The 25,026-nt window shown below is 50.7% G+C and overlaps 1 protein-coding gene across 1 annotated transcript; it reads left to right on the top strand.

The window, feature by feature from the left end:
* The first annotated feature begins 1,130 nt into the window (after positions 1 to 1,130).
* On the top strand, positions 1,131 to 24,555 carry LOC105695668 (formin-like protein CG32138). Its single transcript, XM_012417446.2, has 17 exons — positions 1,131 to 1,830; positions 15,332 to 15,415; positions 17,790 to 17,876; positions 18,054 to 18,160; positions 18,553 to 18,692; positions 18,771 to 18,949; positions 19,166 to 19,242; positions 19,333 to 19,648; positions 19,757 to 19,873; positions 19,959 to 20,199; positions 20,282 to 20,550; positions 20,655 to 20,922; positions 21,135 to 21,262; positions 21,372 to 21,816; positions 21,913 to 22,187; positions 22,283 to 22,396; positions 24,343 to 24,555. Exons 1-17 carry the CDS (start codon positions 1,570 to 1,572, stop codon positions 24,553 to 24,555), a joined length of 3,321 nt encoding a protein of 1,106 aa, XP_012272869.1. The 5' UTR covers positions 1,131 to 1,569.
* The last annotated feature ends 471 nt before the right edge of the window (positions 24,556 to 25,026 follow it).

Genomic DNA, 25,026 nt, shown 5'->3' with positions numbered 1-25,026 from the left:
CCAAGCTTACCGAGAACATTTGTCATCGCGAAAGGTGGACACCCAGCTACCGTGCGTGATTTTCTTCAGCCTGCGAAGAAGAGACTTGGGTGGATGTGTTGGTAAGTTGCGAAATATGAATTTACGTAGCCGATTAGCATACGGTACGTTGGTATGGCTCGCATCACCATCCATCGAGTCATTGGCCGAATGCAGAATTAACCGAACGGTGGACACTTTTGAGTTCCTTCGCCGGTACAATTTGAAATCTCCGAATTCTTCCGGATTTCTCCGATTTTAAGAATCGACGAGTGTCCGCCCACGTGCAATTCACTTCCTCTAGTTATTAATCAGCATTGCAAACAGTTCCATTAGAAGCCATTATTTAGCCGACCGTTCTTATCAGAGCACGGTGTCTCTTAACCGTCTAACTTATGGCGTCCGACAGGCACGCGATTAGCCTAATTCACCGTGCAATTTCTACAAGAAAATTGCCTGAAACGGTGTTCCCGGATCGCGCGATGATCGCATAGATAGTTTCATTCTTCCCATTGAGAAGATCAATCCACCAAGGCTTAACATAAAAAATAATTCAATTGAGCGTATCCACATTTGCGACGAATCTTGCTCTACCGGTACCATTCGGCAACGGCTCATTACCATACAGAGTTCCCGTGAACTATGAATTCACTTTCTAAACGCTTCCTCCGTCCCCGGTAACGCCAATTTACCGTTTTGCCACAAAAACAACAGTTTGAATCGAGCGCCGATCACGTGACCCAAAGTTACCTATCGATCCAAGATGGCGGACGCGCGCATCGCTCAAAGGGGTTAAACCCCTCCAAGATGCGATCATATTCGATTCTGCCCAATGCCTAGCAAGGCATTCTCCTTTCTTATCTTATCTCCTTATCCCCTCGCAACTGAATCCAATAAAAACATCCTTAATCTCGAGCCGACTCCTGGCGCCATCTCGAGAAATTCCCGGTAACCACGTAAAGTGGACTCTTCGCTCTTCTGTCTGCATTACCGACGACGCGCGCCCTCTGGGCACGATCGCACGGCACAGCCGTAACGCGCAGCGCCACCGTCGCCTGCCGGTCGCCGCGCTCCCGCTCCATGGCCCTGCTCAGTCCGCTCCGGGCCGTCGAGCGCTGTACGTCGTGACTTCGCCTCTCCCGTCGATCCCGTCGAGTGCACACTCCGCCAGTACGCGACCGTCCGCCCCGCCTCGCAGTGCCGCGCAGTTCGCGAGTGCGCCTTCCCGTGCCGGTCGGGGAATATCAGTGGTCCCGCGATGGACGTCCCGATACCTGTTGCACGCCCCGGCGGCCTGCGGAGGGCCGCGGCGCCGAGTCCGTGAGCGCCGGATGCGACGATTCTAGCGTGCCTGGCTAGTGGTCCGATGCGCGTCCCGGCCGCCCCGAGGACGAGGGCGAGTCGGCTCGGCTGACGTCTCGACGCGCCTCCCCAGGCGCTTCTGCTGCCTCTCGTGGCATGGCCGCGTGTCGGCAAGCCGCGCGTGCCCGCGCCTCGTGGTGCGCCCCGGTGTAGCGTGCCGCGGAGCGGACGCCACCCAGACCCGGGACTATGGGGATCGTGCAGAGCCGCGGCGACGCCGGCGAGGCGGCGGCGGTGGCCGCGCGCGAGGCCCTCGCCGGGCCGAAGGCCGCGCACCGGCAACACTGCATCGGCCCGGGCCCCGGACCCAACCCTGGCCCCAACCCCGCGCCCAACTCCGCGGCCATCGGACTGGCCGGGCCGCACGCCCGCACCGGCAGCGTGCGCGCCGCGCCCAGGCAACCCATGCCCGACGCCCTGGAGCTCGAGAGGCGTTTCACCAAAGTCCTGGTAAGTGACCATGACCTTTCTCAAAACCGTTCCGAGCCCGTCTAGGGCCGTCGACAATCGTCTAGGATAGGTCAATCCCGAGTGCCGGTCGACGCGAAGCCGAGATGGAAAGTGCAATATACGGCAGCGAGCCGTTCCCTCCTCGCGGCGGTTTCACTTTTTCCCGGCCACGTGATATCGACTCCACGTTCTCTAGGCAAGGATTAGGACGAATTTCGTGGTGCTCGGGGAACGTGGGTAGATTCAACTCGGAGTATGTTAGCGATTGGAATATTTAAGGCGATCGGTCCACGGCGAGGAGAGTCAAAGGAGAGACAATGAATGCCTTGAGCCATGGCCGGCCGTAGCCCGGCATAGTCTCTGCCCTGTCCCAATGGCCTCTGCAGTATGCGCCTCCTCCCTCCCTCCCTCTCTCTCTCGTTCCTCCCCGCCCGATCTGCGTCATCCTCGGTCTCGTGCGCGTTCGATTCCACCCAATAATTCGATGAATCCGATGCATCCGATGAATCCTATGCCTCGTCAATGTGCCCTCTGTCTGCACTTGCTTGCGCCTGAATGAGAAGAAGAAAAAAAAAAAAAATTGAATCTCGCGAGAAATGTTGCAGGCGAGCGGCATCTATTTGCTCGGCTCGTCGATCGGGCTTTTTCGGTTTTATGCACCGCGCTCTGAGCGATCGAATCGAGCCTCGGTTTTATAAATAGTCTCGTACGTGGTCTCGAGTGCACAGCGTCGCACCGAGCACGTGCGAGGACGGGCACGTAAATAACGGAGGGACCGCGATGACGAATGGAACAACAGGATATACGTGCCTCTCTTCCTGTACCGAGGGTGCCGGTGCCGGGGTGGGCTTTCGGTATTCTTGCGTGGGGAGCCCTCCGACTTGCGGAGAAAAATAATCGGAAAGCGCCTTAACGGCCTGGAATCGGATTTACGGCGTAAAGTATTATTGGGGCGGTTTGACCTGTACGGGGTTAAGACTTTAGACGGTATGCTTCCGCTGTACGGATATTCGACATCGTTTTTCTCCAAACAGGGTGCACCGACTGATTCGAAACCTTAACACGGGATTATGGACGTCCTAACGAAGGTCTTGAAACGCAGAAAATTTCATTTTTCGAGAAAAAATTTTTTTGTTCTGTTTTTTTTTTTATTTCCGACTAGGATAAATGCACTTTATTTCACGAGAATTGAAATTTCGCCAGTTTCAAGACCTTTGTTGGGACCTCCATAATTATCTATTAAGGTTTTTAATTATTCGGGGCACCCGGTTTAGAGGCAAGATTTATAAACAATTTGACTTCTTGATATGTGTATATATATATGACTCGCGCTTTGTCGCCGAATGTAACGTTAATCCGGGGGTGGAACCCGGCCCGTGGATTCCGTAATGACGGTCGGTCGTCCGGAAAATGGTGAGTGCACTTTGCGAGCACGTACGCCCCGGTAACTCGGGGCCAAAGAGTTCTCCTCCCTTACCGGCTGTTTCTCATTTCCTCCCGAGAGGAGAGACAAGAGGAGGAGTAATCTCCGTCTCGTGACGCGAGCATTCGCGACCGGCGATGGCAAAAGTGCCGGGTTCCCTCCACTCCCCGTTTCTTCCCCCGCAATTTGACTCTTCGCCGGCTTTCACCGCATTTCCAGGGAAATGCTCCCGCCCGAAGGTGGCCGGGAATGAAAGGGGGTCGCGAGATGTCTCGGGCCTTTTGTAACGACCTCCTCGGAATTTTCCGAAAAATCGATCGCTCGGCGAAAATCGTGGGAGGCGGCCGATCGTAACGCGAACAGTAATGCCGGGTAATCGTAACGAGTCGAGGGAGAATCACGGGTGCATGAACGCCGGATTAAGTCGCGGCTGATTGGCCAGCCGACGCTTCGATGGACGTGGGAAGATTCCTCTCGGCGACTTCTCAGTGCGGCCGGAAAGCCGAGCGCCGCCTGGAAACGCTACGATTTCGCCCTATGGGGAACGCCTCGGAGGAGTGCGTCGATGCGCCGATAAAAAGACGGTCCTCGTAATAAATGACGCCTGCGGCAATACTCGAGGGGGGAGGGCTCGTAACGAATGCGGCTTCGCCCGAGGACCGGACGTGGCATCGATCGTCCGTTTCGGGAGAAACCGGGCCCGTCCCGCCCACGCGGGCCCTCCACGAGCCGAACGTGTCCGCCATTGTTGTCGCAGCGGCCCCTCGACCGCCCTGTACCTGGAAACGGGAAGGAATCATTTTTATCTTTTTTTCTTCTCTTTTTCGAGGGAAACTTCTCGCGTTAATAAAGATAGAAATAATTTTCTCAAGGATAAACATCGCATGTCACACGATTTGAACATAAGGGCGAGATTCCTTTGCGCGTACCGGCAATATTCGACCAAACCTCGGATGTGTATGTACACGCCTTTCGCAAAGAGTTAACGATCTCGCGTGGTTCTCTTCATCTCGGAGGTTCCTTCCCCCTTTTCTTTCGCTTATCGCTCGATCGAGGGGAAACTTCAAAGACGAGGTACCGTAAACTCGGCCGGTGGTAGCCCGTAACGAGCAACGTCGAAAAGTGCTCGGGGCGCACATCGGGTGCAATTTTCGCCATCTGCGCGGCCAGCCGTGCCTTTCGGGCCTTTTCGGATTATTTACGACGGTTGCGAGGGATTTCGCCGAGGCGCTAGGCCGACCGTCTCGTCGCGACGGAGGCATGAATCGAGTCGCCGGTCTAGGGAGATGGGTGAATCGCTGGTGAATAAGCGCGGCGGCGGAGGGTCACGTGACCCGGGGCTCGCTCGCGCACGAATCAAAGGTCAGCTCTCGCGCCACCCACGCGCGCCTGCGCGCTCGCGAGCCGAGCTAAGCCGGCCAATCGGAACGCCGCTCGCGGCAGTACCGTCCGAGACTCCGTCGGGGACGTTTCGACCTGATGCGGTCTGCGTTCTATAGTCATGATATTGTCACTATGTGATTACGATATGGTCATTATATAGTCATTACATGGTCACGTAGGATATATGGACTCCGAACGCCAATTTATGACGGCAGCCACACTGGGAGACGGAAAACAAGGGATGTTCTCTTTTTTTCTCTCTTTAATTCTGCAATGGCGACAGGTTGTCCCACATCGAGAAATAATCAAGAAAGGATCGCTCCTTGTTTTCTCCTCTTTTTTTCGCATCATGATCGCAATGATATCAGGGAAGCGATTGATGGGTTCGTGTACTCTACGTCCATTGACACGACGTGCGTCTCGCGACACGCGGTCGGGCCGACCACTCCGTGATAACGACTTCGGCGACGGTGACGTCGACGATAACGCGCGCCTCTCCCTCGGTCCTTTTTATCAAATAAGCCGCCTAAGCGTGGCGCAAGACCTCGGAGAAACGGCCGACTAAGGTAGCCCGAGGACGGGACTCGGATGATTCATCCCGGCGGAAGGCCCCGTGAATGGATGTTGCGATTCACCTCGTAGTACACCGGGACCGAGGGAATTCATTATTTTCTCTCTCCCTCTCGGTTCCTCGGAGACGACTCCAATATGCATAAACGCGTAAGAATGGGCTATTATTGGAAGGGACGGCGACGGGGAGAGGATGCGAATCGAGAGTCCTTCGAGCCGTCTCTGCATTCTATCGGGCCTTTATTCCGAGCAGGAACGACGGCGGGAAGTCCGACGATTTTTTTCTTACATCCCTCTCTTTAGCGGAAATTCACAGGCGTCCTTAAGGTTGCGGGGGGTCTGGAATTTTTTTTTTACCGTCAAGGACCACTCCTATCGGTTCCAAAAAATTCTGAACATAAGTACAACCCATGGTCTATTTGCGCATATTAACCCAAGCCACGTGCTTTTCGAGAACTTTAGCCCCAACGATTCGAAAGTGGACGAGTTTCCCGAGGGGAAAGGAGGCGCGTCGATGGCTTTCACGTAGCCTTAATTCCTGGTCGAGGGAATTCGCGGGCGAAGAGCCGTTCGATGCACATGCGTCATTTAACGATGCATCCGATGATGCATGTCCAGGATGGGATCGGGTTTCGCTGCCGGAGGGGCCGGGGGGGNGGGGGGGGGGGGCGAGGGGCAACGCACCGGGGAGATCGTTGCCGGGACGGGCAAAATGGAGCACTCGCGACCCGTTCGGTGTCGGGTTGCAAACAATGCGTTTATGGTAAAGCACCGCCTAATGGGTAATCCAATAGCCGAATGGCAGGCCAAGTGCAACGTGCGACGCGCACCGTGCAGGATGGCGATGGGCAAATGCAAGATCGGACCATGGTGGTCATGGTCTTGCACGGTCGAATCATGGTCTTGCAATGTCGATTTTCAATCGCGTCCTTGCAATTATGCTATCGGTCCTGGTTTTGGTCATGGTCTTGCACGGTCGATTTTTAATCGCGTCCTTGCAATTATGCTATCGGTCTTCGTCTTGCATTAATTTGCAACGACTTCGCAAAGCACACCGGTTTACGGAAAGTTCTACTCTAGTTTCGGTATGCCCGGTGACGAAATTCTGCTACCCGGGCTCTTAGAATTATCGAGGACGTCCGGTAGCCGGAGATAAGGATATCTAATCTGAAAGGATGTGACCCGGTGGTTATTTCGAGAATTTTATGGAATCTGACGTTCGATGATTCGGGGAGTGCGGGAAATGCATTGCACGCTCGGCGGGATAGGAGCACTTCGAGGGAAACGAGGGAACAGGAGAGGGAGACCTTGGATGACGAGCGTCACCTTCCGCGAAAATCCGAGAAAAAGGACATCCTACGCGGCCGTTGCTTTTTCTGGCCGCCTTGGCGAGGATGGGGATCGGAAAGTCCCCCGCGGGAAAAATCGGACGCCTTGGATAAACCGATGGACCGACCTTCGCGGTCAAGAAGGAGAACGAGAGGATGGGACCGAGAAAGGAAAATCTCGACGACTGATCGACCTTATTTTCCGCTCGAGGAATGCCCAAGGATGTGGCAGGGAAGGAGCGAAACCGCGGCAGGAAGCACGTCGAGCGATAACTACCGCGACTGCAGGAACAATGGAGGAAACGACTAAACGCGCGAGGATGGAAAATTTTTTCCCCGAGCGGTTCCGCTCTACGGAAACTGAGGAAAATCCGCGAAAATCACGGGATTAAAGAGAGACCGCCAAGGTCGGCGTCGTCGAGGGGTAATTACTCGCGACGCGATTTACCATTTCCGGTCGCGTTTCGGGGTACTGGAAGCTGCGGAGAGCGCGAAAGGCGGAAAATCGAGAGGAAGGAGGAATGACGAGGTCGACGCGTTGAAGAGAGAGGAAACAAAAAAATAATACGTCCATTGAAGAGGTCTGTAGAACGCGGGCGTCGTAATCGCGTTCCTCGGCGAACAGTATGAACGGTATGAACGGTATGAAGAATGACCCTTTCATATCACCTTAAGGGCTAGTAGAGGGTAGGTCAGGGTGGGGGTTGCAGGGCGCCAGACTGCGCGGCGCCCTTCACCGGGAAGACCCGTCTGTCGTGGTCGTGCCTCGAGGCGAAAGGGTTAATTTAATTCCTCCCTAGGTTTTTCCACCCTCTGGAAGCTTTGTCTCGGGGATGTAGGAAACCCAGCAGGGGAGGGTAAAGCGCGGTAATCCGTTTTCCGCCGCGGAGAGGAAAGGACGTTATGAGGGGAAATTGATTGGACGAGGTTAGGGAAGAGGCGGTGCACCCGGAAGGGCGGTCGGGGTGCGGCGACCGGGAGACGGCGTGGCGGGATTCCGAGCTCGAGGAGATGCCCTTTCGCCCTGAGCGCGGCATCCCCTTCGGCTCTCGACTCCCCCCTCGCCGACCCTCCGAACCCTCGTCGAAGGTAAATAAACGCTGAAACGCAACGGCTCGTCCACCGGGATCGATTTCTCCGGGATTTTTCATTCACTCCTCTCGGTCGGGCGTTTTTGATATTCTAAACGGTCCCCATCTACTCCGCGGACTTCCGATAACTTAATCGGAGATGATAAAAATTTCACCGATAAAAATGTCTCATACAAATTTGCATACCAGATCGTTGGTTATTTTTATGCCGCGATAAGAAATTTGTAATGTAACGTTACGTCTAATTCAAGTTAAAATGAGATTGTCGGGTGTGTAGGAGTGCATGTAACTTTCCATCGATTTTTAATTAGGGGTAGTACATCGTAAGGATTTTCTGCGCGGCGGGAAAGTCTCGAAAAAAAATAATATGCAACCGACAGGGCTAGTCTGCATAATTTTTACGCGTCGATTCATCGGAGAAGAGTCGAAATTTATTGAAAACTGAGTACACGGAAGAAATGTAAACGTTCTCCAGTTTAAAGTGTGGGTGCTCGGTGCACGGTTTTTGCGCCACATAGCCGATCGATTCTTCCAACGGAATGAAGAAAATCACGAATAGATGGAGTTCCGCGATTCTGGTACAAGGTAGGGAGAGAGAATATCTCCCGGGATATCGAAGATCGCCCGCGAGCGCGTTATCGCGATTATCTTCCGTTAGAACGAAGGAAGATGGAGGTTGGGGTTCGTCTCACCGTTACGACCTCGACCTCGAGTTCGTGCGTTACAAGAAGGGGGAGGTGGAGGAGAGTATTCCCCCCCGAGATCTGGAATTCCATGTTTCCATTTCGTGTATTCGGGACTCGGTCCCAGAGGGGAAAGGGGTAAGGCGAAACGGGGAGGAAGATATCGGGGCACATCAAAGGGCGGCTATCTTGGGGTATCCTCTACCCCCGAATGGAAGCGCAATCGGATTAATTATGCAATTAATTTTCTGGTCCGATCGCAGGGGTTCCCCTTTGCGCCCCGTCCGAGAGCGGGATCCCTCCACCCCGGTGTCGCCCACGCCCACGCACGGATGAACAAACTGGCGACCGAGCTCGTTAGAGGAAGTGGACCTCGGGGGGAGGGTAAATGGAAAAAGGGCGAGAGCGAGTACAAAGGGAACGCGAGTACCGAAAGAACAGCCGCGCAACCTAAGGGCGGACGAGAAGGGGTGGAGGAGGGACTCGCAACCCCCGTGGAAGGCCCCGATAGAAATCTCGGCGCGGGTCGGAGGGCTCTCCTCTTCTTTCTCCTTTTCATGGGGATTCCGGCATGGCGCGTCCCTTTGCGCCCCCTTCGCTCGAGGGCGGCCGAAGTTGCGAATTAATAATGGACGCGTTTCCCTTGGAGGACGTCGTTACCGGTGCGAGGACTCGCGATTAATAAGAGAGGAGCCGGAGGTCTCGTTGTGCGCTCCTCCCTCCTCTGATATGCCCGAGAAGAGAGAGATACTCCAAAGAGCAGGGTCGAGAAACAGTGGACGACAAAATGGACGGAAACGCGAGAATACGATAACGACTTAATTTTATTCTATTTTACGCTTAAACGGCGGAATTATTTTTATATGAAATTCGTGACGGGGTGTCGATCCCATGATATGAGTACGGTTGATTCACGGACACTCGTTACGGGTGAGTTTCGTATGTACGGTATTAGTTCCGCATCGGCTCGGTATCTGTATGCACAGGGCGTGTATTAGACCGACGGGGGCAAATCGAGCTTTACACAGAGGCCCTGGTTCTGATTGAACTCATTTCTCCATGTAGGGAGGAAAATGTGGAACAAGTCCCGGTGAGAGGGAGATAAACCGTCCGACGCACTCCAAAAGGGGCGCGGGTAGAGGGGAAACGAAAGATAAGTCCTCTCTCGCAATGTCAAGTTCACATTTTGATTACATTTCTCCCCGGATTTGGAATTTTCAAGTCATTTGCCATTTCATCCCGAACATCGCCACGAGTACATGACATGGTGTGGCTGTCTCATCTTAATCTTATCCTCCGTGAGTCAACCGATTGCAGTTTTATCGTCAGCAGGTAGGAGGACAGAGAGTGTAGGTCGCTTAACTCCAGTCCGGTGTTCTGTAATAAAAGTACCTATACATGCTGATCTTGCTTTTCGGTGGACTTTGATATCCACCGCTAATAATAATTTACACCAACGTACCGGAGGCTCATGAGTCACGGAATGCTTTTCGGACTTTGAAAGACCACCACAATGGGATGGCGAAGAGGGCCGACTCGGATCCATCGTGTCCAGGGGGAAAGGGGGTACGGTAAATCGAGGTCCTGAGGGATCCTCGTTGTCGGGTTGTTCCACACCCTCGTAACTAATGTCCTCTATTAATAGGCGATAGTTATGGCCTGTCCCGATATAGCGGGTTCACGCGCTCCGCTCGATTTAGCGTCGCGGGGCGCCGTTTATAAGGGACTCGGGGGGAACGCGCTTTCCTCGTCACCGGTCTTCCCGTTCTTATTCTGGAAGCGGAAATCACCTCGCCGGATCGGAGGTTCACGGCCGATCACGGTCAGAGCGCCTCTTCTCTCGAGATGGTAGATCAACCGACATTGTTGTGGTCTCGGAAGTTGCAAAACGGCGTTGCTTAACATTTCTTCAATTCTTTACGTTTTTTGAATTTCGGCCAGATAATTTTGGTCTAAGTATTTTTTTTTTTTTTTTTTGTGTGGGAGAGAAAAAGAGAGGAAATACTACGCGTTGTTCCCAGCCGGTCACCCATCCAAATTACTGACCTCGCCCAACGTCTCTTAAACTTTGACGAGCCCACGAGAACCGATGCTCTCCGACACGATACGAGCGTTCGCACCGAGTCTCTTAAGTGCAAGGACATTTTTCGTCCATTTAGAAGACGTGGAATAACAGGTTGGGAGGGGTAGTGCCAAGGAAAAGGAGGGATAGGAGAAAGAGGAAAGAGAGGCTGAGAAACGGCGCGGAACAACTGGGCTGGTCGTTACTCTCCGTTTGTAGCGGCGTGACGTCAGCCTAGTTCACGGCCGAGCTCGATATGCAGATACGGTTTGGAGAATCGGGGAGAACCGGCGCGCAGAAATAACTGCACGTGTTCGCCATTTGGCAGGGAGCCACGTTTCGGCGCCCTCTTTCTCCCCGCCATTCAAGACACCCCCTTTGTCTTCCTCCGAGGAACCTACGGATGAGGGGAACCGGGTCAAAGGCTATCCCTTTTCTCCGTTCGTCGTTTTTGATAACGGTCCGTGGGGTAAAGTCTACGGTTGAATTGGCACAAATTTTTGATTGAACCGATCTAATCATTTTCTGCGGGTACAAATGGAGCAACTTTTTTTGTTTTTTTTCGTCGAAACGATCGATTTCTTCCGGGCTCGTTCATATCGTAGCCCGTGGGGTAGGAGCAGGGTAATGATCGCCGGCCCCTCGATCCACCCCCAGGATGGGCCGCCATTATCGAGGCGCTTAAAAAGCTCCCCGCCTCGTGGAAACGCCACTCGAGGGTCCCCGCGTATCGGTGGCTCGACGATGACGGACTACTTTTTGCCGTAACACAAAACGGGCTAACGGGCCTCACCACAATGACGCTCCTGACGAGCCTTTCAAGAGCATTCCCGCGAACCCTTCCATAAATTTGGGAGCGCCCATCCCTCGGACGCGTCCCCCCCCGGGATGCCCATCGCCGTCCATCACGCTCAGTAAACCTGGGTGCGGTTGGAGCGCGTCCGACTCTCGACCGTCCGTTTTGTGTGCGTGGACGTGTTGTGGGGATATGCGTCGATATTCTCCATGGGTGGCTTTTTACACACGCGGGTCGGAAAAAGTGCCGACCGCCTTGGAGGGTAGGCCCCTCCACTTGCTCTCGCGAGGAAATCGGAATTTTCCGGCAGGGCCCTCGACCCCGATTTCCTATCGGTCCCGCTTATGCAGAGGTCACGCGAGCGTCAAACACGACGTGCGTTACGGCGGACGTCGTACTTCACCGACACAATAGGTCGTGATATACCTTTACGACATAGGTAACGACGGACATTGAGAAGATGCTTGTGCGGCCTCAGCCTAAAGTCGCGGACTTGCCCTCAACCCCAATTTCCTATCGGTCCCACTTATGCAGAGGTCACGCGAGCGTAAAAACTGCCGTGCGTTACGACGGACGTTGTACTTTACCGGCACAATAGGTCATAAAAGACCTTTACGACAAACGTAACGCCGGACATTGAGACGATTCTTTTGTGTGGCCTCGGCCTGAGGCCGCGGCCACGCGAATGTCAAAAACTACGTGCGGTACGACGGGCGTTGTATTTTGACGCAGGTAACGTGCGTCGTTCCTGGGTTCACTAAACTAGGTCATTGTATATTTCCACAAAGGACGTTGAAACAGACGTTGGGACGACGCTCGTTCCGAAGGACGTATTATAATAAAAGCGACGCACGTTGTCCGCGGAACCATTACGGTAGGTCATGATGTACTTCCACGACGGACGTCGAAATCCACGCCCGTGTGGCCCTGGGCCTTAACGATATCAGCGACCCGAACTCCTCGTTTGAACCTCGTGCTCTTGGGATGGAATACGAGGTTGCCCCCCCCCCCTTCGCCGGTCGTATTCCGATACCGCCGTCTTACCGGCGGTTCAACGAACCTCATTGACGGACGTTTTCGCAATCGAGGTGTCCGACCGGTCCGCTCGTTGCCGAGTTCGCTCCCTATCTGGTACGCGCGTACGCAACGGCGTAACCCAAGGATACCCTGGGTGCGTCGTTGTGTCACTCTCCCTCTCCTCGGGGAGGCTCGCAGTTACAAAGTATCCTCCTCTCGGGGAGTAATCTTTCCTCGGCGTTAAGAGGATGCCGAAGTTGATTGAAAGGATCGCGTCGATCCGAGCGCCACCTGGGTACCGAGACGAGAGGAGGCAGCGGCGTTATCGGTTCCACGACGTCCTGGGGAAAAAAAAGAAAAAAAAGTGAGGAAGATCATTCTGCAAAAGCGTCTCCCAATTCATCGGGGAAAGATATCTTTGTCTCGTTAACTCGTAAATCGTCTTTCAATTAGTGACCTTACTAGTCGAGTACTTTCCCGACTCGAGGTGACAACTCGGTGAGGGAAGGAGAAACGCCTCCGCATTGATTCAGCCTCGCGGGAAGAGGACTATTGACTGTTTAGAGAATAAAAGTGTACTTGGAAATATCACCGATTCGAGTACACGAGGTCGTTATCTCGATACGAGTAACCGGGTCTCGTCTTCACCCTCGTTACTCCATCTCGCTCTTACCCTCGTAACTAGTTTCATTCATCCCGATATCTTAAGCTACGATAAAAATGACTCGAGTTGCCGCGAATACGTGGCTTGACCCGAGTTTACCGAGTTGAAGTACTCGACTTGACGCATCGCTCCTTCCAGCCAGTATCAGTGGGAAGATTCAGCATACTCTCAACGCTCGTCGCTCTCGGGCGGCGCCTCCACTCGGCCATATGCCGTTCGCATATGACGACGCAATCGCGACGCTCCCGATGCCGTCAGCAAACCTATCGGAGGCACACCCTGCATCTCGTGCCGGAAACGTTTCGACGAAAGTAGCTCGTCCTCTCCTTCGAATTTCCCTTGGCTCCATCGATTCGTTGCACCGGTTCCCGTACACTGGGGAGAAAAAAAAAAACATAGTAAATTCAGCGCATTTTCTATATGAAATACAGTGAACTCGCTTATCGAGTTTGCCATGTTCAAGTTAGAAACCGAGTTAAATTTATTCACTTTTTTTTTTTTTTTTTTCCGGGGGTAAGATCACCGAAGTTAAGCAACGTCGGGCGCGGCTCCTCCTTGGATGGGTGACCGTCGGGGAGGCATTGCAGTAGCGTTGGGCAAAAACAAAAACTGGTATTGGGCTCGATGTAGGGCCAAAATCCAACGCGGATACAAATACAAATGCCATTCGTCGGTAAGAGTCCGGTTTGCCAATTCAGCCGGCATATGCATCGGCGTAAAGTGACGTCACGCCCTCGTGGCTTCCGCATCCGCTCTGCGTTAATTATTCCCTCGCTCTATGATGCGAACCACGGACCGTCCTCGTTGGATATCCTATCCTTGTGCGAGTGCTTTCTTCGCCGCGAGCACTCGACCGGGCTTTTTATGGGATGAAACGTCCGGTCCGGTTACCGAGCCGCTTTGCTTATCTCTGACCCCTGAAACCGTTATCGCAAGGGGTTAGAAACGATCGAGAGATCGAGGGGGGGGAAGGAAACCCAGGAAGTCGTAATCGGCTCGTCGACGATTTTCCTGGGAAAGGCGTCGCAACCTACGCCACGCCTCGTCCGTTCATTTCGTGTCCACCGCTTCGTTCATATCGGTAACGAGCTGAATCGAATTAAACCGTTCGCGACGATGACGGTAACGTCAACCGTCGGGAATAACGCGAAAATTCCTTTGGGTCATTTGAACAGTCCAGGAATCTGATCCGTTCACACGATCAAATTTCCCGGGCGAAATCGACAGTTTCGTATACGACTTTAAAACGTTGATCGATAACGCGACTTCGCGGCAAGGCGAAAATTTTCATCCGAAAATTCGTATGAACTTTCCAGCGCGAAATTGACAGTTGCATGTACACTTTTCATGCGAATCTACTCGCGTGGGAAAAAAAAATTCGTATAAATTTTTCAATGCGAAATTGAGAGGGTTCATATACAACTTTCAAACGTTGATCAATAACGCGACTTCGCGGCAAGGCGAAAATTTTCATGCGAAAATTCGTATGAACTTTCCAGCGCGAAATTGACAGTTGCATGTGCACTTTTCATGCGAATCTACTCGTGTGGGAAAAAAAATTCGTATGAACTTTCCAATGGGAAAATGAAAGGGTTCATATACAACTTTCAAACGTTGATCAATAACGCGACTTCGCGGCATTGCGATATTTTTTATGCGAAAATTCGTATGAACTTTCCAACGCGAAATTGACAGTTGCATGTACAACATTTTTCATGCGAATCTACCCGTGTGCGAAAAAAAAAAGGAATATCCGCATAAACTCGAGAATCGAGGCCCAACTCTTTGGCGGAATTTCCGGGAGTTGGATAACGCGGAAACGCGGCGAAAAGAAATGGAGAAACTTGGTAGGCGTGAATTGCGCTTTGCTCGGCGAGTGCCACGTTGTAATTTCCAGCTCTTCCCGGAAGTCGGGGCCATAGTGCGGTTTAATAATTAAATAGCACCGCGGAACGAGCCGCGTAAACTCCGCCGGTGTGTCTTGGCTCGCTCGTTGATATTCCGTTTATACGCGGCCCGTAATTACTCGCGCGCGGTCCGTCCGCGATTTAATTTTTCCACGCCGCTTAATATTCGGCGGCGGTTGCGGCTGTTACAGCGGTTGCACAATCTATGAGGAAACGTCTGAATACAATAGTTAAGTGTTGCACGGATGGAGAGGCAATTTCTATTCGGAATGACTCATCCGTGGCCGACGAGCGTCTGGTACGCCGAGTCGCGCTCCAACGAGTCACTCGGATCATTTTTCGTCCATTACTTTCAATTCCCGCGGGGGCCTTGGAGCCAATAAAAAATAACGTTCTTCGGGGAGAGCCAAGATTACTCACCCGATGCTCTCTGCACAAAGGAGTCGCTCGAACTCACCCACGGACTTGGTTAGCATAATCGGCCGCGGCTGTAAAAATTATTGTTACGTCATTTATGCGAGTAGGAACGATGTTTCTTATTTATTTTTGTTTTTTGACCATTTGCTTACTTTTCCAGGCCTCCATGGATTTGCCGCCGGACAAGGCGAAACTGTTGAAGCAGTACGACAATGAGAAAAAATGGGACATCATCTGCGATCAAGTGAGTGAGATTAACGCCCTCGCGTATATATCGCACTAATCGGGTCTTCTTTAAGAAATTCATATCTTTGTATCTTACAATTTTACTCTATGTGCCTGATTGTGTGCACCTGTTTACATGTCCACTGCCATGGGTCCAGAATGACTCGGGTGATCTCGTGGTTTTCGAAGTCCTTGGCACACTCTCGAGTAATGACGTGCAAGACCTGAAATGAAATTTTTCACGTCGGTCTCGTGAATAAAATTGTCGTCCGCGTTTCTTTTATTATTTATTCTCTAATGATTTCCGTTATCGGGACGACGTTATCCTCGTCAATGTATGCCCGAGCTCGGCCGCATTCCTATGTAAATAAAGTAATCACCGAGCGGAAAATTATCGTTGGCCGATTACATCGTCCCGGTCGTACGACACGGTATTAATATCTGTTTACCTCCTTTTTTGCCTTAAAAAAAAAGTGAAGCGATTACGAAAGCGATCGCATCACCCTCGATGATGTCGTTACGTTCGGTGGTAGCCTCGACAAGATCTCGTCACGTGTATTAGACCCGATTATAGGGAAAATCGTCGAGGACTCCCTCTAAGGCTGTCCACTTCTCGAAGATTAATCTTCCCGTACCAATTTCCTGAGCGTCCTACTTCGCTTTGTGTACCTACACTTTGCGGCGAAATCGTTGCGTCGACGGCGCATTACGAGTCGATACGCCTCGAGTTACCGGCGTACACGTAATGCCCGTGGTCGGGGCGAGCGCTCGCAATCGTACGTAATTACACGCGAATTACTTAAATTCCCATGCTCGCCCTGTTTTGCGCGACCGTGTCCGTGAAACGCGGCGAAAGTGTCGCGCCGCCGACCGCGGCGCCACCGGCGGCCGCTGCTTGAACTAACCGTCGACACCGTCAGAGAAGAATACGAACGTTTGATGCTCGATAAATACGTTAGCCAGCGAATGACGGCGCTGTAATCATATCTCTCCATCACTCTTAATCTAACGGTGATATATAGCAGATAGCATTCTTTCCTTATCTTACACAAAGTACCCGGTTTTCCGTATGCGTCTCTCTTCTCTGAAAAATCCGACGAATTTTCGGCCGTGAAGCGAGGGGTCAGCTTTAGTGAGACTTTTGCCCACCAGAGTCGCCGCGATCGACTTCGGTTACGAATCTCAGGTGTTCGTTGTTGCGTACAGGACCGCGACCGGCAGTTTCTCGCGCTTTTTGGAGGTTAGGCCACGTTCCATCTGCCGGACTCTTAATCGGTCCTGCGTTCCTTTTTCTCCAGGCCGTCCTGTCACGTGCTCGTTAATCCACCCGGGGGTTATTCCAGCGGGGCGACATCTCGTTCCTTTTTCTCCGGGCGTGAGGTCACGTGCCATTAGTCCAACGGACTCAGCGCCTCTTACGGCAGGTCGCGCGATTACGTTTGATCGGTGGCGCGGGTGCACCTCGTCGTTGCACCGAAGGCGTCCATTGGACGGGCTTCGACCGCCGCGGAACGCGGAAAGGCCGCAGGAACGCGAAAACCCGAGACGGGCGGGCGCCCCCTGGAATCGGGTTATCCGCCTATCCCTGGAAATACGCGGAGAGGTTAGGTCGGGCGCGACTCGAGCGCCGGGAGAGGGTCGCGTCTCGAGTGGAAATTGCACCGGCGAGTGTGCCGAGCAAAGCCGGTCTAGTCGTTGCCTAAGCCGTGGTCGGCGAAACGACGCACGGGAGCAGAATGTATGGGCAGAATGCGAGTTTACCGAGCCGCCGCGCCGCCTTCAAAAGACGCGCCCAGCGAAAGGGTCGCGCGCTTTGAGGGAAAACGTTGCGTTTCATCTCTCCGACCGCTGCCGGGCAAGATGGCGGCCGAACGCCGAGCTGCCCCTCGGATCGTTGAACGTAATTAAAGAAAATCCTCGGTAAGAACCCCTCGGATTCCTCGATAGGACTTTTCAGTTTGCGACGAGAGGATGCTACGATGTCTTGACGATGTTATTTCGTCTAACGGTAATCTTGAGGTCGTTTAAAGCGCGTTTCGGTCCCGGCGGAGGATGCGCCCCTCGTGCACGCCTTGTAACGCGAGACGGATGTAATGCAAGCCGTGCTATTATCCGATACAAGACAAGGGGCCGCAAAAAAATTCGCAGCGTCCCTTTCATCCGTATCTAAGTCCCTTCTGCGAATCGGGGTCGCCGCCCGGGAGGGGTCCGAATTTTTTACCGATTCGCCGGATCGCCCGAGAAATAAGAGGATGGGAAATGTGCCGGCGATGTGGGGCAACTACTCGGACGGATGGCGTAGATTTTTCTCGGCTTGAGAGATGTCGGGCCTTCCTTTAGCTTTCGGGTAGGCGAGATAATCTTCCCGGTGATGAGAATCATATTGCTTGCAGGAGCGGGTACAGGCGAAGGACCCACCCTCCCATTATCTGGCCAAGTTGAGGACCTATCTCGACCCCAAGGCATCCAGGAGTCATCGAGTAAGAGTCTCGTCTATAATGGAGAATGATTTGAATGATGCGTAATGATACCGATATAAATTCAATCCGGCAAGTAACCGAGTCTGGACGAGGGGGGTGATTTTTCCTTTTTATTTCTCGTTTATTTCGAGCACCACCGAAGGAGAACTCCCGAGACGGTTACTAATCGTTACACAGTCGTATCGTTTTCTTACATTCTTCCAGAAGAGGAAGATGGTCGGGGAGTCCACGTCGACGCAAGTCCTTCGGGATTTGGAGATATCCTTGCGCACGAACCACATCGAGTAAGTACAACGAGAGGGCTATGTCTCTGGGCTACTTTTACTAGGACTTGAAAAATCCATACACCCGTCCCTCAATTTACGCGAATGAACATCCCGTAAACAAAGTCTGTCAGGACAAAAGAAAAGATATTGGAAATCAAAAGCTAGCGCATATAAGTTTCAGAAATACGAATTTACTTCTAAAAGCTTAACAGAGAAAAAAAAAAAATAACGACGTTACTGTATACACTTGTTACTTTTAAAACTTCTATGTGTTATAATTTACCGCGTTAATTGAGGGATGGGTGTATTACATATCCGCAGAATGGAACAAGGCCGCGAGAACGTAAGTCGAGAAGCACTCGTATTCCGCGACGCATCTCTGATTTTGTTGTTTGCCTTCTCCATTCCAGATGGGTCAGGGAATTCCTCGACGAGGAGAACCAGGGACTGGACGCGTTGATAGACTACCTCAGCTTCAGGCTGCTGATGATGCGGCACGAGCAGCGGCTTCACGAGTCGACCACCAGCTCCGAGGAGAGGCTCCAAGCCAGTCGGTATTACTTTTAACACGGTCTCGGGACGATTAGGACGGTAGGAAAGAGAGTATTAAAAATGGGTGCGACGATAGGTGCAACCGGCGATGGCTCACCCCTTAACAACGGATGTCTGAGGCCACCCCTGCACGCCCTCAAAGACAGCCCCAGTGTCAAGAGGAGATCGAGACACGTCGCCCGGCTTAACATGGGAGAGGCGAAGGACGACATCCACGTCTGTATACTGTGCATGCGCGCCATCATGAATAATAAGGTGAACGATCGTTCCGTCTCTACGGCAAGGAGCTCAGTTATTGGAGTTATTGTCCCTTCTAGGGAGAAAATACGTTATGCAAAAGAAATCGCCCTCGACTAGCGAGGCGCGACCGCAGCGCCACCGTGGCGCCGCGCGAAAATTAAACGGCACTCGTGATACAAACCTGAGAATCTGAGTACGGGTGGTTGATATCGTTTATCTCATTCGTTGCAGTATGGCTTCAATATGGTGATACAGCATCGGGAGGCGATAAACTGCATCGCTCTCAGCTTGATTCATAAAAGTCTGAGGTGAGGGCCAACTTGATGTCTGGTATGGAAAGAATGTTTGCTTCTCCATTTCTTTAAATGACAGTGTGTAATCGTTCCTCGGGTTCGCAGAACAAAGGCTCTGGTCTTGGAGCTCCTCGCCGCAATTTGTCTGGTTAAGGGCGGACACGAGATCATCCTCTCGGCGTTCGACAACTTCAAGGAGGTCTGCTGCGAGAGACGAAGATTTACCACGCTGATGGCGTACTTCACTCAATACGATAGTTTTCATATAGAGTTTATGGTGGCGTGCATGCAGTTCGTGAACATTGTCGTCCATTCGGTCGAGGACATGAACTTCAGGGTACACTTGCAGTACGAATTCACGAAGTTAGGACTTGATGAGTACCTTGAAAAACTCAGGCACACCGAAAGCGAAGATTTGCAGGCGAGTAAAGGCCGAATAACTTCCGGAATGAAACTAAGAACGAAACTGCATTCAATCCATGGTGGATTAAGATTAGTAATGGCCCCGTTTATGGTATATGGATTTCAGGTTCAAATCTCGGCTTACCTAGATAATGTGTTCGACGTAGCTGCCCTAATGGAGGACAGCGAAACCAAGACTGCCGCTCTAGAAAAAGTAGCCGAATTAGAGGACGAGCTCGGTCATGTAAGCGATAAGAAAATCACGTACCTCGATGCTCGCGAGTGATATTTTAGATTTTACTGAACTCGGGGTTTTCGATTCGACGCAGGCCCATGACAGGATGGCGGAGCTGGAACGAGAGTCTTTGGCAAAGTTGGCGGAATTGGAGACGGAGCTCGGGGCGATAAAGGTGGAATACGCGGACGCACTCGAAGCTCGAAGACTAGTCGAGGAGGAGCTGACCGCCTTGAAGAGACAGCGACAAGACTCGGCGAGAAGACAGAGCGTCCTGGAAAACAAAATCATCGAGCTGGAGACCCTCACCGGAACTCTGGCGAAGGGAACGTCGGGTAGGTGTTAACGACGGTCGCGGTGCACTAAAAAAAAAAAATTGGTGTAGAAGATATTTTATTGAAATTCGATTCGTTTCAGGCGGAAGTATTCGCAACGGATCCGCGACGAATTCGCCCACGTCGGAGAATAACGAAACGTCGATGACGTCGATGCCATCTCCGGTCGCGGACGAAGCTCCTCCGGCTGCGCCGGCTCCTCCACCACCTCCGCCACCACCTTGTCCACCTCCACCACCGATGGCTCCTTTATCACCCGGGGACCACAGAATTCCACCTCCTGCACCGATTCCGCCACCTCCAGCTGGCATGATGCAAGCACCGGACGGTGCGATGACCATTAAACGAAAGGTGCGTGTACTTCGGGTACTTAATTCCAGTCAGAGGAAAACCTGCATCTCAAGCGATTCACCTTTAGGCTGCGAGATAATCAAATGTGAATGTTTCACGTGCAGGTACAAACCAAGTACAAACTCCCAACGCTCAACTGGATCGCCCTTAAGCCGAACCAGGTACGGGGCACCATATTCAACGAACTGGACGACGATCGTCTGCACAATTACATCGACTTCTCCGATTTCGAGGAGAGGTTCAAGATTGGTCTGGGAGGACACGTAGCGAACGGCAACAACGAGATCGACGGTCTTCAAAGCTTCCCTAGCAAGAGGTTCAAGAGACCGGAGAACGTTTCACTCCTGGAGCACACTAGGCTTCGAAATATCGGTAAGTGTTGTAATCATTCACACAGGCGTATAGGGGAAAATTATTCCTTGATATGATCGATGAACCGGGGAATTTCCAACGCCGGTGCCTCGTCAACTTCCCCTCGTTTTACACGGCGTGGTAATGTACCGTAGAAACTTACGGCGAGTGGAAAGTGGAGTCTTTATTGCACGTAGGAAATGATTGTAAAACGCGGCCGCTTGCGGTTTCAGCAATATCGCGGAGAAAAATGGAGATGCCTGTGGAGAAGGTGATCATGGCAGTGAACGCTCTCGACTTGAAAATCCTCTCTCTCGAGAACGTCGAGCTGCTACAACGCATGGTGCCTACGGATCAGGAGGTAATTTCCTGCCACTTCGATTGACGGAATTTATTTTCATAAATATCTGTTCCTTAAGGGACCTTTTTTTGTTGGAATCACGCTAATGGGAATGCAAACGTCGTTTCAGATCAAGAGTTACCGAGAGTACATCATCGAGAAAAAGAACGTGAACCTCCTGACCGAGGAGGACAAGTTCCTCATGCAACTCGGCAAGGTCGAGAGGATATCGACCAAATTGTCTATCATGAACTACATTGGGAATTTCTTCGACAATCTGCATCTTATCACCCCTCAGATACACGCTGTGATATCCGCGTCGAGCTCCGTGAAGAGCTCGAAGAAGTTGAGAGCCGTCCTGGAGATTATCCTAGCTTTCGGTAATTACTTGAACAGCAGCAAACGCGGCCCTGCTTACGGCTTCAAGTTGCAAAGTCTCGACACTCTGCTGGACACCAAGTCGACCGACAAACGAATGTGCCTTTTGCACTACATCGTGGCGACTATCAGGCTCAAGTTCCCAGAGCTTATCAACTTCGAATCCGAGCTGATGTATATCGACAAGGCGGCGACTGGTACGCTCTTACTCCTAACTTTCTTTTTTTTATCATCTAGCCGAACAATTGCCCATTTTGTGTATTTTGCATAAATTGATCGTATGTTGACTCCAGTTTCTCTTGAGAACATTACCACGGACGTTCACGAGCTGGAGAAGGGCATGGACCTCGTTCGCAAGGAATTCGAGCTCCGAGGAAAGGAGAAGCATAATACGGTGTTGCGCGACTTCTTGAACAATTCCGAGGAGAAGTTGCGGCGACTAAAGCTGGACGCTCGAACTGCTGGAGAAGCTTTCCGCGAATGCGTCGAGTTTTTCGGCGAGAGTCCTAGACAGGCTGACGCGAACACGTTCTTCTCGCTTCTCGTCAGATTTGCAAGGGCCTTTAAGGTAATTCAACGACGATTAAACTTGGCTGGCGATAGTTACTTGCAACTCGTCGGTCTCTATCATGTCGCTTACCTGAGAAATGTACATATGTACAGGCTGCGGATCTGGAAAATGAACAGCGACGAAGGCTGGAGGCTGCGGCAGCGGAAGCTCTGAATACTTCAGAGGAAGTCGTCAAAAGAAATAAACTAAACCAAAAGAAGCAACAGGTATGCATATACAGTTCAGACCGTCTAATTCACTATGAGTAACAATAAGTTCCTTTTTTTATATCAAAGCATCGGCATTGATATTTTGTAACACGGCACTCTTACATCTAGCATGACTTATAAATCTGTGAAATAACTTTCAATATTTCTATGTTCTATGTGTTGATTAAATTGGGAAGGACACATTCTTGAATGTAATTGCCAATTGATGTCACTTAATCGTGGTATAAATAATTCAATGGGGGAAGCAATTATTTCTTTTAGTGCTGCATAAGTTATCTTTTTTTTGCTATTAAAGACGAAGGGGGAAACTTCTGTTACAGGCATATATCGAGTTTCCTTTAATTATTCTATGCATGCGTAAATAAATACAGTGTACAACGTTAAGTTTTTAGCTAGTTACTTTGTGCTATATTTATTTTAAACAGTACTTTTTTGTTCTACTTGATACTGCATTATGAAGTCAATGCTACATATATTATGTTGCATAAATTCTTCTTTTTTAATGAAGCTTTTCTCTCTCAACATCAGTGCTTAATTTATGTATTCGTTATACATTACCTTTCGGCGTGTCTGTCCATATCAAGTCACCGTTAATTTAGTACTACGACTTATGAGTCAACTCCAGATAAAAACACGTTTTGGTGGAATCAGCATTACTTATAAAAAAAAAAAATCAATCTCACTCAATACTTATCACAAAACTGGAATGTTTCACTGAAATTCCATTTAACACGTGCATGCTTCTCATAACACATGACATCCATACATGCTACCGCATCCATTATCATACCAATTATTTGCAAAGACATACACTGTCGGATTCTTGCAATTGATTAGAAATTATTTAAAAAGTCATTCAAGCCACAGCTCCACATCGGTTTTAATTCCTTGGTAGCATAAGGTCGAACGAAAGGCCCATTGACTAAGTCGTTGCATGTTGTGAGGTAGCATGACGTTTCACAGGGATCAATAATTGCCCGATTACACCGATACACTCATGACTATGGCAATTACTACGCTGATTAGACGTGTGAACCCACGAGAGTGCCGTTTCTTTAGTACCTCGAGTTAGCCATTACCTCGTATCTCACGTACGACTGTTTTCTTATTTGTTGCATATTTATTTGGATTTAAAGTCACCGAAATTTTGCTGTAACACGAACAAGACTCTGTTACACCGGCACCTTAATGAACTGGAGCTCAGAACGTAACAATGTAGAGACACTTCACAACATGTAAGTCTCTCCTCACTCACTTCCTCCTATCGACATGTAATACCTAACCGTTTTTTTCGATGGCGCACTCGCACAATTATTGGGCATGCATTGCCACCTAAACTCGACCACGTACTTCCGGTGTTAACTTTGGCTATCGTTAAACTATTGAACTATCTTGCAATCCATTCACATCTCGATGTTTAGATAACAAAATTCTCGCCTTGATATTTAATAATGAATATGCTGATGAAGACAACGTAACTGTTTCACATCGGTCCATGCATGGTGCAAAGAAATTCTCTCGCCAATCTTGGTCATACTTTCCATCCGACCTTGCACAATCGTGTTGACGTTACACTTTGCCAAGTCAGGCAAACCACCGAATAAAAATGCCATTCCATTAGGAACATAAGAAATCATCGACCATCATCAGGGAAATTCCTCATCTATCGTCATCGATCAAAGGCAAAGTGCAGCGGCATGTACAAGCTTGCATTGATGTTGCTTGAGAGAAAGTACTTTTCCTACCGTTCTCGTAACGATTGCAGCGACATAGGTTTGCCTTAATATTGCTTCGGTACAAGCAGATACACGCAGAGATCGTGTCTTCCATTTGTAGTAAAACGTGAAACTAATGTGTAACGAATTGAGGTTAGGATCAGTCGATTACGATAGTGAAAGTACATGGGACCTACTTGGAACAATAAATTCGTTCTCTTTTCTTAGGATGCGGTGATAAACGAGTTGAAGAATAAGACGAGGCTGGTTCAAGAGAAGAAGCTGTTGCAGCAGGACGAGGTGTACAACGGTGCCTTGGAAGACATTCTCCTTGGCCTCCGATCCGAACCCTACAGAAGAGCAGACGCCGTACGACGTAGCCAACGAAGACGCATTGACAACCATAGGCTATCTCGAACTGCCGATGAATTGGAGTTATAATTCAATTTTCAATACCCAGGAGAGGCTCGACTTTTATCGATGGCAGAGTATCCTCCTCGGTCTCTAATAGGAACCTTGAAGGAATCTTTCAATTGCGAAGAAAGGTTTTTCTATGGTCATTATCAGGACCATTACAAATGTAGATGAACCATGGACCGTATTCTCTTTCTAGAGAAGACGAACAGAGCGAACAAGCATATACTTCATCGGTATCCGTGCAAAGAGTTCATAAAGGTTCGATGACATTTTGCATAAGTTATTGCAATGGTGCTAAATACGAGGCGAATGAATTGCGTGGGTCTCGTTAAGACTGCGTTATACTCTTTGTGGAGTAGCGAGCAGTAGTGTTTTGAAAAAATATTTACACGTTTGGTGTCCACCCGATACCGTGACAGTCTCCTTAATGTTAAGAAACGTTAGTAAAATTACTGGGGAGCTTAATGCAAGGTTACGTAAAATGATTTGTTCACT

This window comes from Orussus abietinus, unplaced genomic scaffold (assembly GCF_000612105.2).
Source record: "Orussus abietinus isolate OABI.00-Male unplaced genomic scaffold, Oabi_2.0 scaffold4, whole genome shotgun sequence".
In the NCBI taxonomy this organism is placed as follows: Eukaryota; Metazoa; Arthropoda; class Insecta; order Hymenoptera; family Orussidae; genus Orussus; species Orussus abietinus.
The sequence above is the reverse complement of the archived record's forward strand: the minus strand, read 5'-3'. Positions and strand labels throughout refer to the sequence as shown.